The sequence below is a fragment of the Myodes glareolus genome, chromosome 9 (assembly GCF_982192425.1).
Source record: "Myodes glareolus chromosome 9, mMyoGla1.1, whole genome shotgun sequence".
NCBI classification, from domain to species: Eukaryota; Metazoa; Chordata; class Mammalia; order Rodentia; family Cricetidae; genus Myodes; species Myodes glareolus.
Window position 1 is genome coordinate 106,613,295 of NC_142034.1, and position 12,420 is coordinate 106,625,714.

A 12,420-nucleotide genomic window follows, 5' to 3' on the forward strand; every position below is an offset into this window, starting at 1 on the left:
GAGTTCAGGGCCAGCCTAGTCTACAAGCTACTGAGAAACTCTGTCTTGGAAAAAACAAAAACAAAAACAAAAACAAACAACAACAACAAAAAACCAAACCCAATCATCAGTCTCCCAAGAACAACTCTGGTAAGAGCCACATAAAATTGAGGCTTTTAGTGCCTTCTAGTACCTATTAGGTAGATCAGCTTTGGTTTACACAAAGGATGTTAAATCAAGTTTCATTCATAAAATTGTCATTAAAAATAAAAAAATATATTATGAAAATATCTGATTCTAGCTTAACAATTTAGAGGTGAAGAAATTAAGCCTTGGAGATGTGATTTGCTGAAGACATGTGTTAGAGCCCTGGGTTCCTTATTCCCTTTTCTGGCCTCTATTATACAAGAAGGTTCTAAGCTTCTAAGAAGGTTTACAAAGTAATCTTGTTTCCATATCTGATTAATTTTTCTCTCTCTTTTTTCCTTCTTTTTCTTTCTTGAAACAGGAATTCATTATATAGCTGTGGCTGGACTGGAATTTACTATAGAGACCAGGCAGGCTTCAAACTCAAAGATCTATTTCCTTCTACCTCTGAGTGTTGGGATTAAGCCATGCCAGGTTATCTGTTTTTGATGTCTAAATATAATTTAAAAATATTTTCAAACAGATGTTTTAAATAAAATCTAAAACTTAAAATATAACTATGAAATAGGCTAGATTTAAAATGGTTTCAGTGATCTGATTATTAGTAGGAAGTGGAAGCGATAATAGTCAAGGGACTTGATCTTAACTCCGAAGTCTCCCAGTTTTGTTCCTCATCACACTCTCTTGTAGCTCAATGAAAAGATAACCAGTTTACTTGATAATTCACATAATCATGCTCCAAACAGTTGCTTGGTTTAAATGCCTTAGCACCTTTAAATTACAAGGCAAGATTTCTTTAAAAAACAAAAACAAAAAAATGATTTATATTTGTGTGCACACACATCTGTGCATGTGTGGGTGGGTCCCCATAGAGGCCAGGGGAGTGTGGCACACATGTCCCCTGGAGCTAGAGTTATAGGCAGTGTGAGTTCCCGATAGGGTTCTGGAAAACAAACTCTGGTCTTTGAGAGCATTAAGTGTTCTTAACCAATGAATCATCTCATCACCCCACTTTCACACCCCCTCTAAAGACAGTCTCTTTTTTTTGACATTGGGGGTGGTCACTCTATACATCCCAGGCTAGTCTAAAGCCTTCTATGTAAGTCAGGTTGGGCTTCTGAAAGTCTGGACTCACTGACAAAAAGAACAAAAGATAGAATTTATGGGGATAATGGGACAGAACTTTTGAAACAGGGGCCATTCTCACATTCAGCTGCTAGTCTTCCCGATTCCTGACATCCTTCACTGAGAACCATTTCACAGATGCTCTTTCCAGTACAGTTATGAACTCCCTAGCCACATTATGAGCTGCCTAAAAGCAGGGATGCAGATTTCTGCTACTTCCTGTTTCCTTTATTCCGTCAAGGCTTAAGGTCAGATGCTTTTCAGCACTGACATCAACCTCCTTTCTCTCTCTAAAGTGCAGCATAATATTTTTTCCTATAGCATTGGAACCAATCCTTTTAGTTAACACTAAACGAAAAGCCATAATCAGTGAGGTAGCTCAGCAGGTAAAGGTGCTTGTCACCAAGTCTGACAGCCTGAATTCAAGCTCAGGGATCCACATGGTAAAAAAGAATTATCAACGCTAAGTCCTCCTCTAACCTCACATGTGCACCATGGTATGTCTCCCTAGCTTGTCTGTTTTTGTGTAATTTTTTTTTATTTGAGACAGTCCTGTAAAGTCCAGACTGGCCTTGAATTATGTAGCTGATGAGGATCATGAACTTTGGTGTGTATATGCACATTAGTATCTATGTGCAAGAGTGTACAAGAGGCTACAAGTCAATACAAAGTGTCTTCCACTTTTATCTTTTGAGTAAGGATCTTTCAGATGAACCTAGAGCTCATCAATGGGCTAGAATGGCTAGCTGACCAGACTGTCTGGTCAGCAAGCTCTGGAGATCTGCCTGTCTCTGTTCCCACGGTGTTATAATTAGGATAAGTGTGATCACATCTGTTTTTTTGTTTGTTTGTTTGTTTGTCTGTTTTAATGTAGGTGCCAGGGAAACACAAGTCCTTTCATTTACAGGCACTTTACTGACTTAGGCTTCTCCCTGAATTTTAGGCTGTAACCCAGAACTTCTAATCTTCTACCTGCCAAGTACTGGGGTCACAGTCATGTGATACCATTTTTGACTTATATATTTACTGAGTCCCTTAAAACCATGCCCAAAGAAATTCCTATCAAGAGCAGCCACTATTTCCTTATTCATATTTCATAAGTTGTTTCTGACATGTTGTTGGCTGTTTAAAAGCAAAACAAGAACCATACACAAGCCTACATGAATAAAGAACTAAATTCAAACCAAGCATAGTGGCAAATAATCCCTTGGGAGACAGAGGTAGGCGGATCAAGTGTTCAAACCCAACCTAGTTTACATATGGAGTTTCAAATCAGCCTGGTCTATATGAAACCTCCAACTCAAAATATAACAAAAAAAATGCAATTGAGTTGAATGTTGTGGATCATGTCTGTAATTCCAATACTCAAGAGGCTGAGGCAGAATTCAACTGTCATGAATTCAAGACCATGGGATTGATCCCCAGCACTGCAGAAACTGAGTGAAGTAGCACATAGTTATGATCTCAGCACCTGGGAGGTAAAGGCAGTAGGAGAAAAAGTTTAAAGCCACTGTTGGCAACACAATGAGTTTGAGGCCAGCCTGAGATACATCAGATTCTGTCTAAAAAAAACAAAGACAAATAGCCCAGAAACTGCACAAAGATGCTTATTGTAGTACATAGAAGGGGACTGTTCTATGATGCAAGGAGGAAATGGAATTGGACTATTTCGTGATATTAAGGAGAAACAATATTTTCTACAGCCCATTCTTAGGAAAAGGGTTATAATTTAATTTTGCTTTAACACTAAGCATAGGGGCTGCCACAGAATAAGTAGGATGATCCTTAATAATAATGAGTCATTATGCTAATTAACCACCTTATACATACTTCCCACATAACTAAAGTTTACTTTTAATGATCATTTTTTGGGATATCTCTCTCTCCATAGCCTGTCTGTCCTGGAACTTACTATGCAGATCAAAATGACCTCAAACTCAGAGATCCTGCTGCCTCTGCCTCCTGAGTGCTAGGATTAAAGGCGTACACCATGCCCAACTCATGATCATCTTTTTAATTCATATTTTTACTGAGGAACTCTCCATTCAGGGGAATTTCCCATTCTGCAATGTTACAACTAGATGAAAAAAATTTTTTATAGTACTGAAACAAGTCTCTGTAGCTAGGAACAAACAAAATACAGTTAGGGGAATGGATCATCAGGTAAAGACATTTGCCAAGCCTGTGGCAAGTAGCCCAACGGGGGCACTTTAAGAGTATTAATAATTAAACCAGGACAAAAGGTGTAGACTGGGATGGTCCTAGGCAAACCAGGATGTAGTCACTCTACCTGTAGCTAAATGTTTACTTCAGATCTTAAACCTTTTTCCTTCTAGCAAAGGTAGGGAAATTTATGTGGTGGTGGTGGTGGTGGTTTATGAGCTATAAGGGAAATGAAAGAGCACACCGGTAGTGTAGGTGTCACCAGGTTCTCACAAATTCTACAAAAGATTTACTTTACTGTCCTCATCTTTCTTTATTTAAATTCTAGAGAAGGGCCCATGAGATGGTTCAGTAGAGACGGTGTAAGCCCGATGGTCTGAGTTCCATCCCCAGAACCCACGGAAGGGTGGAAGGACAGAATCAACTCCACAAAACTGTCCTGACCTCCATATGCATACTGTGTGTGGCATGAGTGTTCACCTATGCATATTACACAAATAATTTAAAAATAAATAAACCCGAGTAAAATAATTTGTTTAAACACCTGAGATCTACATGCAACATGAATGTGGAAAGAAGGGGCCCAGCGAGTGAGGGGCAGGTAGCACAGGGGAGGACAAGTGGGTAAGGGGAAATGTTAGAACAAAGTATAATGATAAATACATAGATGAAAATGTCACAATGAAACCAAGTACTGTTTATGATTGATTTCAAGTTTTTATTTATATGTATGTGTGTGCCTGTGTGTCTGTATGTGTACCTTGTGAGTGCAGGTGCCCATGGAAGTCAGAAGAAGGTGTTGGAACCTCTTCGAAATGGGAGTTATAGGCAGCTGAGAGCTGACACGTGGGTGCTGGAAATGGAATCCATGTTCTCTGCAAGAACAGCAAGTGCTCTTAATTAATTGTTGAACCATTTTTTCAGCCTCTGTGTATGCTTACTTTTAAAAAGTAAAATAAGAAGCCAGGGACTTAGAAGGCTGATGCAGGAAGATTAGGAGGAGTTCAAGGCCAATCTCTGCTGAGCTTTATGAAACTTTGCCTCAATAATAAACAGGATTATCAAGATGGCTGAATGGTAAAGGTGCCTGCTTCATGCTGGATGGCCCGAGTTTGAGCCTCAGAACCCATACTGTGGAAACTGAGGTCAATTCTCACAAGCCGTTCTCAGACCTGCACAGACATGCCAAGCAATCCCCACTAGAAATTTTAAAAAATGAAAAGACATATCTTTCTCTGCCTGAGTGTGTCTGTGAGGACATGAAAACATACTATAATTATTCTTTCATAAAACATCATAATCTCCAATTTCAAAGGGATATACAGTTATTGACAAGATATAACTATTAGTATTTAACCTTGCAAAGAACGTAAAACAGAAAAACATGCAAAAGAGTGACAAAAATCTGCACAGCTAAAGAGACAACAATATTAAAAACATGACACATCAAACATTGGTCACACACAAACATCTAGTAGAGGGACAAGAAAGGCATCAGTGGTGGTTTGAATGTCATGCCCCCATAGTCTAGGGCATTTGACTATTTGGTGCCCAGTTGAAAGTCCTACTGGGGAGTTCATTAGGTGAACTCTGCTGGAGGAAGTATGTACTGGGGACAAGATCTGAGATTTTAAAGTCTCCTGCCATCCCTATTTGACTCTATTTCCTCTTTGTGGTCCAAGATGTGGACTCACAGCTTCCAGCTCCAGCTGCTGTGACTGCAGTTGCCATTATGGGTCCTAACGTTCTGAACTATAAGTCCAAAGAAAACCTGGTCACAGCAACAGAAAAGTAACTAACAGAGCATCCAAATCATTATGGAGATACACGGAAATTGAGAAATCCAAGTCTAAATTAAAACACACACACACAGACCCTCACCTCCCCCCAAAGAACCAGATTCTAAAATCCATCACTTAGACATTATGTCATGAATACTACCTTCCAAATAGTGTACCATGAAAAAGTGCACCTGCACCTACTCTCTCTCACACACAGTAATAATAATAATAATAAGCTCACACAAAACAATTTTAAAAATACCCCAAATACCCTCTTCTTCAAAACTCCTGACTGGCTATCAATTTCATTTCTTTTTCATTTTTATGCTACTTTTTACTCCTCCTTCTTACACAATGGCTTATTTAAACATGTACACCTAGTAACCTATTCTGGTGTTCATTTTTGTAATACCAGCAAATGGGAGGCTGAAAAAAGTATGTTTGAAGCCCACCTGGACTATACTGCAAGATCTCATCTCAAAAATGAAGCAAAACGATGTAAAGATGTTGTCCTTTCTACCATAACCCCTATAGGGACTACATCTTATTCATCTCTTGTCTCCAGCACTCAGCACTGGATTCTGACCTTAAACTAATAAGAACGTACAGATCTAAACAGATTTCTGCTTTAAGTGAAAACACACAACATTCAACATAGGCTATAATGTAATTCACAATTCTAACTATAACATCAGGACTGGGAGTGGGAGGAGAGCACCAAAAGCTCTGCCACCAACACCTCTGCCATCCAGAATAAATCAGAGCCTACGTAGCCAGGGCAATCCTGAAACCCACTCTGTAGACCAGGCCAGCCTCAAGTTCACAGAGATCCACCTCCCTCTGTCATCTGAGTGCTGGGGTTAAAGGCACGCACCACCATGCCCAGTCAAGACATACATTTTAGGAGCAGAACTCTAAAATAGCAAATCCCATCCCTTTCCTCTGATACCCAGCAATGAGCAATCATTTACTCCCATAACTCCCAGGCACCTATATGCAAAATCCTCACTTTGAATGAGAGTTAAAATTTCAGCCCATCATTGTCTACAAAGAAGTCACTCTACACTATGTGAAAGAGTGGGCTCTGTCACAGCACACACAGAAACCAATCATTTTTAAAATTGCCTCACTGGAATTCTTTTCTCATGCTTTAAAAAAATGTAAGTGGTTAAGAGCACTGACTGCTCTTCCAAAGGACCTGGGTTCAATTCCCAGCAACCACATGGCAGCTCACACCTGTCTGTAAATCCAGTTCCATGGCTCTTGACAGCCTCACACAGACATGCATGCAGGCAAAACTCCAATGAATATACAATTTTTTTTTAATTTTGAAGATTTTTTATTTTATGTGTGGGGCTGCATAAATTTAAGAATACCACACACATATAGGTACCTTTGAAAGCCAGAGGGTGTCAGTCAGATCCCCTGGAACTGAAGTTACAGGCATTGTGAGCCACATTACGTGAGTGCTAAGAGCCAAATCCACATCTTCAAAAAGGCAGTAGTCACTCTTAGACCACTGTGACCACTTCTCTCCAGCCCTTTTCTCATGCAGACATAAAAGTTCTGGTCACCCTTACCAACAGCAATCAGGATGGTCTATTCACACTGCTTTTGTTCATCTTTATACACTTTTAATAGTAAGATATTAACTTTTCTTTTTCCAAAATCAGACTCAAACAATAAATATTTAGTTTAGGATAAGGACAAAAACAGAAAATGAGGGCCAGTGACACAGCTCAGACAGAGTGCTACCTAGTACCCACTAGTCTCCAAGACTACACAAAGCTGGGTGTGATGGCACAACTTTGTAATCCCAGCACTCAGGAAGTGAAGATAGATCATGAGTTCAGGGTAATCCTTGGCTACACAGCAGTATCCTGTCTCAAAGACAAACAAAACACACAAATGACAGTGGTCTTAGGTAAAAAAACAGAGTTGAAGTTGCCTCTTTCAGAGATAAGAAGCTCTAAAAAGTTAACTATACCACCCACTTCTACTGCATTGGTAATTGAAATGGTCTAGCCCTGTGCTGCCATGGTGGCTGTTAAGCACTAAGCAAATGGTTAGCAATGTGGTTAATGCACTAATGAAATTGTTAATTCTGTTTGATTTCAGTATATCTAGATTTAAGTTGGCAAGTGTAACTAGTGGCTTCCTAACTGAACGGTAGCTCTGGGTTGTCAGCTAATGATTCCCAACCAGAAGCAATTCTGCCCACCCCATCTGGAGCCATTTTTAATTGTCACAGCTAGGAGTGTACTGCTAGAATCCAGTGGATGGGGGTCAGGAATTCTGTTAAACGGGATGAATTGTAATGAACCTCCCACACCTAAGAATCAGTTGACACAAATACCAGCAGTTGAGGAGCTTGAGAAACTCTGTCCTGAGTTTGCTCAAGGGTGGAGTTAAAACAAATTGCAGCACACCTTGTCTAAACAGAATATCCGGGAAGAATGACATTTTTCATTCAACATGAAAAGGTTTAAAGCAGCAAGATATTATTGAAAAGTGAATTGCTGAATAACTGTATATGGTCCATCATACTTCCTGTGCTAGTACTGACTTGCATATTAACAAAATATTAAAATTAATCTCCAGGACCTTGTTTCTGTTTTTCAATTTTTTCTTTTATATTTATGTGTATGTGTGTGTATGCATGCCATGTTTGTACAAGTACTTTCTGAAGTCAGAGAAGTGTCAGATCCCCAGAAGCTGTAGTTACAGGTGATCAAGAGCCATCTTGGATTCTCTGAAGAAGTAGTAAATACTCCTAACCACTAAGTTATCTCTCCAGCTCCAGAACCCTGTTTCCTACATGTTGAACATAAGGCGGTAGAAGATACCTACCTACTTAAAATTTTTCTCAGATTTATTTTATGTTATGGGTGTTCTGCCTACATGTTTGTTTGTGCACCACGTACATGCCTGAGACCAGAAGAGAGTGTTGGATCCCAAGGAGGTGGAGGTACAGACAGTTGAGAGTTACCATGTGGGTGCTGGGAATTGAACCTGGGTCCCCTGGAAGAGCAACAGTGCTTTTAAACACTAAACCATCTCTCCAGCCCCCTAACTTCTTTTATTTTGTAGTTTTACGTATAAAGAACTATTCTCAGAGTAACAACACCTCAGTTCTCCCCAGTCCCTCTCTCAACTCTCAGTTTGAATTCCTTGTACCTTCAATTGGCCTATCTGGTGTGGAGTCAACTCATTTCACGTACCACTGTGAAAGAAAACCAGTAGGGTAAGGAAAGGGACTGCCCTGTCAGATTACCCAAGAAGCAGAGTGCAGAGTTACAGTTTGATAAGGGGACTGAATGGAGGGTTCTACTGAGTGATGGTCACATACTGCATCCTACTGAGACTCTTAATCTCCCCAAGGCTGAGACCCTTTAACACAGTTCCTCATGTTGTGCTGATCCCAACCATAAAAATTATTTCATTGCAACTTCATAACTGTGATTTTTGCTACTGTTATAAATTGTAGTGTAAATATCTGATACACAGGATATCTGATAGTCTACTTTGGTGGGGTCGCAACCCACAGGTTGAGACCCACTGCCCTAGAGGACTGGGATATTAAAGCTTCAGAGGATAAATATCAAATAACATTGTGGTTTCTGTGGGCCTATAAATTATAGATGGATCAGGTAAAGCAGGATCATTCAGAAACTACTCAAATAGCTCTCAAATTTATATTAGAAATGTAGAATCTAGCCCAAATTCATCTATTCTTCAAAGAAACAGGAACAAGGAACATAATTCAATGTTTCCTTTCAATCCAAACTACTTTCAGAACAGTTAACTAGTTCTTATTACATCAGAGGCTTTCCTGTCCATTTATCATTAACAGAAATTACTCACTATATCTAAAGTGCTCTACTACTTCATAGAATTTTATGTTAAATATATAAATATGGATTATATTTATATAAATATTTAAATATATATATTGGTTTTTCGAGACAGGGTTTCTCTGTAGCATTGGAGCCTGTCCTGGAGCTAGCTCTTGTAGACCAGGCTGGCTTCGAACTCACAGAGATCCACCTGCCTCTGCCTCCCGAGTGCTGGGATTAAAGGCATGCGCCACCACCGCCCAGCTAAATATATTTTTATAATAAGAAGACTAGCCCCCCTCCCACAAGACAGGGTTTCTCTGTGTAGACCTGGCTGTCTTGGAACTCACTCTGCAGACCAGGCTGTCCTCGAACTCAGAGATCTTCCTGTTTCCAGCTCTTCAGCGCTGCAGTTAAATGTGTGCACCATCACCGCCTTCTGAGCCCTACCTTTTAAACAAAACTTACATTTATAATTTTCACATTAGCCTAAGGCAGGGATTTTCAGTCCATGTCTTCTGAATTCGTCAATGTATATGCAATTTAAGTTCCATCTCTTTAAGCATCTGGAGTTTCAGTGCCTCTTCAGATCTTCTTTGCAGGGTTTAAACGTTTTATCATCACTTAATACTCAGAAATTTACCACCCACAGTAGGATTCCTACCCACTTTTTAGTTTTCAGATATTCTCAGAGGAAAGGTCATCTCAGTTCTTTCAGGTTTCTAATGTAATGATATAAAGCCTTCTTAAGAAATGAGAAACATCGAAAGGACATTTCAGCATCACTTTCTATTCAGCTCCTGGAGTTGCACACGTGATAACAACCATTCTCAGCTTCTGCATAGCTGATACCTCTCTGCTATGTGGAACTGCCCTGTCAACAGTATCCTTGGGTTCTTCCTAATAGGTCCTAGTATACCTTTCCTGTGACACCCTAGTCTAAAGTATCTCCAGAAACTGTCAAATGTTCCCCAGGGAGAAAACCTAACCTAGAGTTGAAAATCATCAATCTTGAATGAAACCCATGGTACCAAAAAGTAGACACTATGCTAATCAGAAGAACCAAGAAAAAAAAGGTATCTTCTTCCATGATAGCTTTCCACCCAATTTATGCTAAATAGCTGAGAAGCAAAATATGCCACTGTGTGCACATGAAGACATCTGTCCCAATTTCTACAATTACTGCCTTCAACTCTCCAGTGACAAGTGAACACAACTACAACAGCTGCTTCTTTGAAAAAGGAATTCCAAGTTAGACATGATGGCACACTCCTGTAATCCCAGTAGTTCGGAAGGCAGAGGCAGGAGAATCACTTTAAGTTTGAGGTCAGCCTAGTCTATAGTGAATTACAGACAAGCCAGGGTTACTTCATAACACTGGGGAGTGGGGGATGGGAGGGGAGAGAAACACAGACAGAGAGAGGGAGGGACAGAGGGTGAGAAGGAGGGTGGTTGTGGTGGTGGTGGTAGTGGTAGTGGTGGTAGAGGAGGAGAAGGAATACGAGGGGAGGGGAGAGGGAGAGGAGGAGAAACTAGGTTTACATCACATCGGATAAGCAGAATTTCAAGAAGGGTCACAGAGAAAGATTGCGGGGACAGAATGCTAGGCACTAAAAGCAGGGTCCATGAAGAAACCCAAGCACCTGTTCTCAATTGACCGACCTACGGTGGGAACAATTAGAATCCATTCAACATGCCAGAGCAGTCAGCCAGGTCCATCAAGTGGCTGTTGCCCCAAGGGGTAAACAGGGTAAGATGCAGGTTCCCGTGGGCTTGAGGCTGACCTGAAGGCCTCTAGTTGTTCTCAGAAAGAGGAACCCAAGACACTGAAAGACCAGCTGGGACCGCCCCTACCCCAAATAAAAATCACCATTTACGGACTACCCACCCCTTTCTGGATTCTAGGGGTTCTAGCCCGGGGTTCCCAGGCTACAGCATCGGAATCACGTGGGGAACTTGTTAAACTCAACAGAGTCCCCGCCCACCACAGCTTCAGATCAGAGGCTGAAAATCAATGATTTTACCGAGGTCCCCAGGTGATTCCTACTCCCGCCAAAGTTCACAATTTGTCTCCTAACTTGGACAGCACTGTGGCTTTGCAGTGGGCTCCGTGACACCTATGGTTTCTTCCTGTGCGCTTCTGGGGCCCACACCGATTGCTCCTGTCATCCCACGGGGCCAGCGCCGTATCAGGCCCAGCCCCAAGCCGAGCTTCCGCGAAGCCAAGGCCGGTTCCGACAGCGCCGGGCCCACCTCCCTCAGCCACTCCGCCTGGGACGTGGCCAGGCCCGGGCTGGATGCCTCCTCCGGAGAGGCTCTTCAGCCCCGACCCCTTTCCCACGGGGAACAGTCGCCCGAGAGGCGGAGACCCGGGGCCACAGCGCCGCCCGATCCCTCCGTACCGACCTTCTCCAGGGACGCGTCCATGGCTGAGGCGTCCGGGGATGTGCCCGCGGTGCCGGGCACTACTTCCGTCTCCCGCGGCCCGCGGCGGTTTCCACGCTGGCAGCGCTGACGTCCCCCGCGCCCGCAGCCGGCGGGGCGGAGAGGAGGAGGAGCTGTCCCGCTGCGCGGCCGGCCGGGACCCTGCGGCTGAAGGCGGGGCGGGGCCCGTCGGACTGGGCGGGGCCTCTCGGGCTTCCGTACTCGGGCGTCACGCAGGCCTGTCCTAACGCTGCCGGGTGGGGGGAACCTAGACTATGGGGCGATCCGAAATCAACTCTTCCAGAAGCCTGTCGCAGCCATCGAGACAGGACTATAATAATCACAATGCATCATCCACCAGGTAAAATAGTAGGAACTTCCAGTGCTTCCAGAGTCAGGCTTCCAAGTTCTCCGCTGTCAACACCCGTCAGGAATGGAATAGGCCATATACCTCGGAAGCCTGAGGCCAGCGCCCACCTCTGCGCTTGCGCAGGATGACGGCTGCCGCGCGCTCCAGCATTTTTGTGAGTTCGGGCGGTGGGCAGTGTTCTTCAGTGACTGCTGTTTGGGACGGATGCTGGTCGGAACTGAACGTATTTCTGTCAGCTCTTCCCTCAGAAGTCCACGTAGAAACGAATTTGAGACCGCTGGTCTAGCGTCCTCCTTCATGTCACAATGATGGCTTGTCGGGGGATGGGTAATAATAATGTTAATATGTTTGTTACCTTTCCATTATATATCACAGCAGCAGCCGTTTGATATAAAGATCATTATTATCTGTTTTAGGGGTGAGTCCCCAGCACCGTGGCAATATGCCACCCTACCTCCCCTTCACTCCCGCTAGGTGGGGATGGTGCTTATTTAGTGAGTAGGAGCTGACGTGGAATCTACCACTGTTGTGGTCAGTGAAAGTTCTGACCTGAAGACTGAGGATACTAAAAACCATAGAGCTGTCCCTATCCTCT

The 12,420-nt window shown here is 42.6% G+C and overlaps 1 protein-coding gene across 4 annotated transcripts in view; it reads right to left on the reverse strand.

The window, feature by feature from the left end:
* Window positions 1–11,613, reverse strand: part of Pdxdc1 (pyridoxal dependent decarboxylase domain containing 1) — a 61,177-nt gene extending 49,564 nt beyond the window's left edge. For 3 of the 4 annotated variants that reach the window (XM_048433252.3, XM_048433250.3, XM_048433251.3), the window contains exon 1: window positions 11,438–11,592. In XM_048433252.3, coding sequence (XP_048289209.1) covers window positions 11,438–11,458 — 21 coding nt within the window. In that variant the 5' untranslated portion in view covers window positions 11,459–11,592. Of the gene's footprint in view, window positions 1–11,437 lie in introns of all 4 variants that reach the window. The other variant, XM_048433249.3, reaches the window with a different exon arrangement.
* Between the last annotated feature and the right edge of the window lie 807 nt (window positions 11,614–12,420).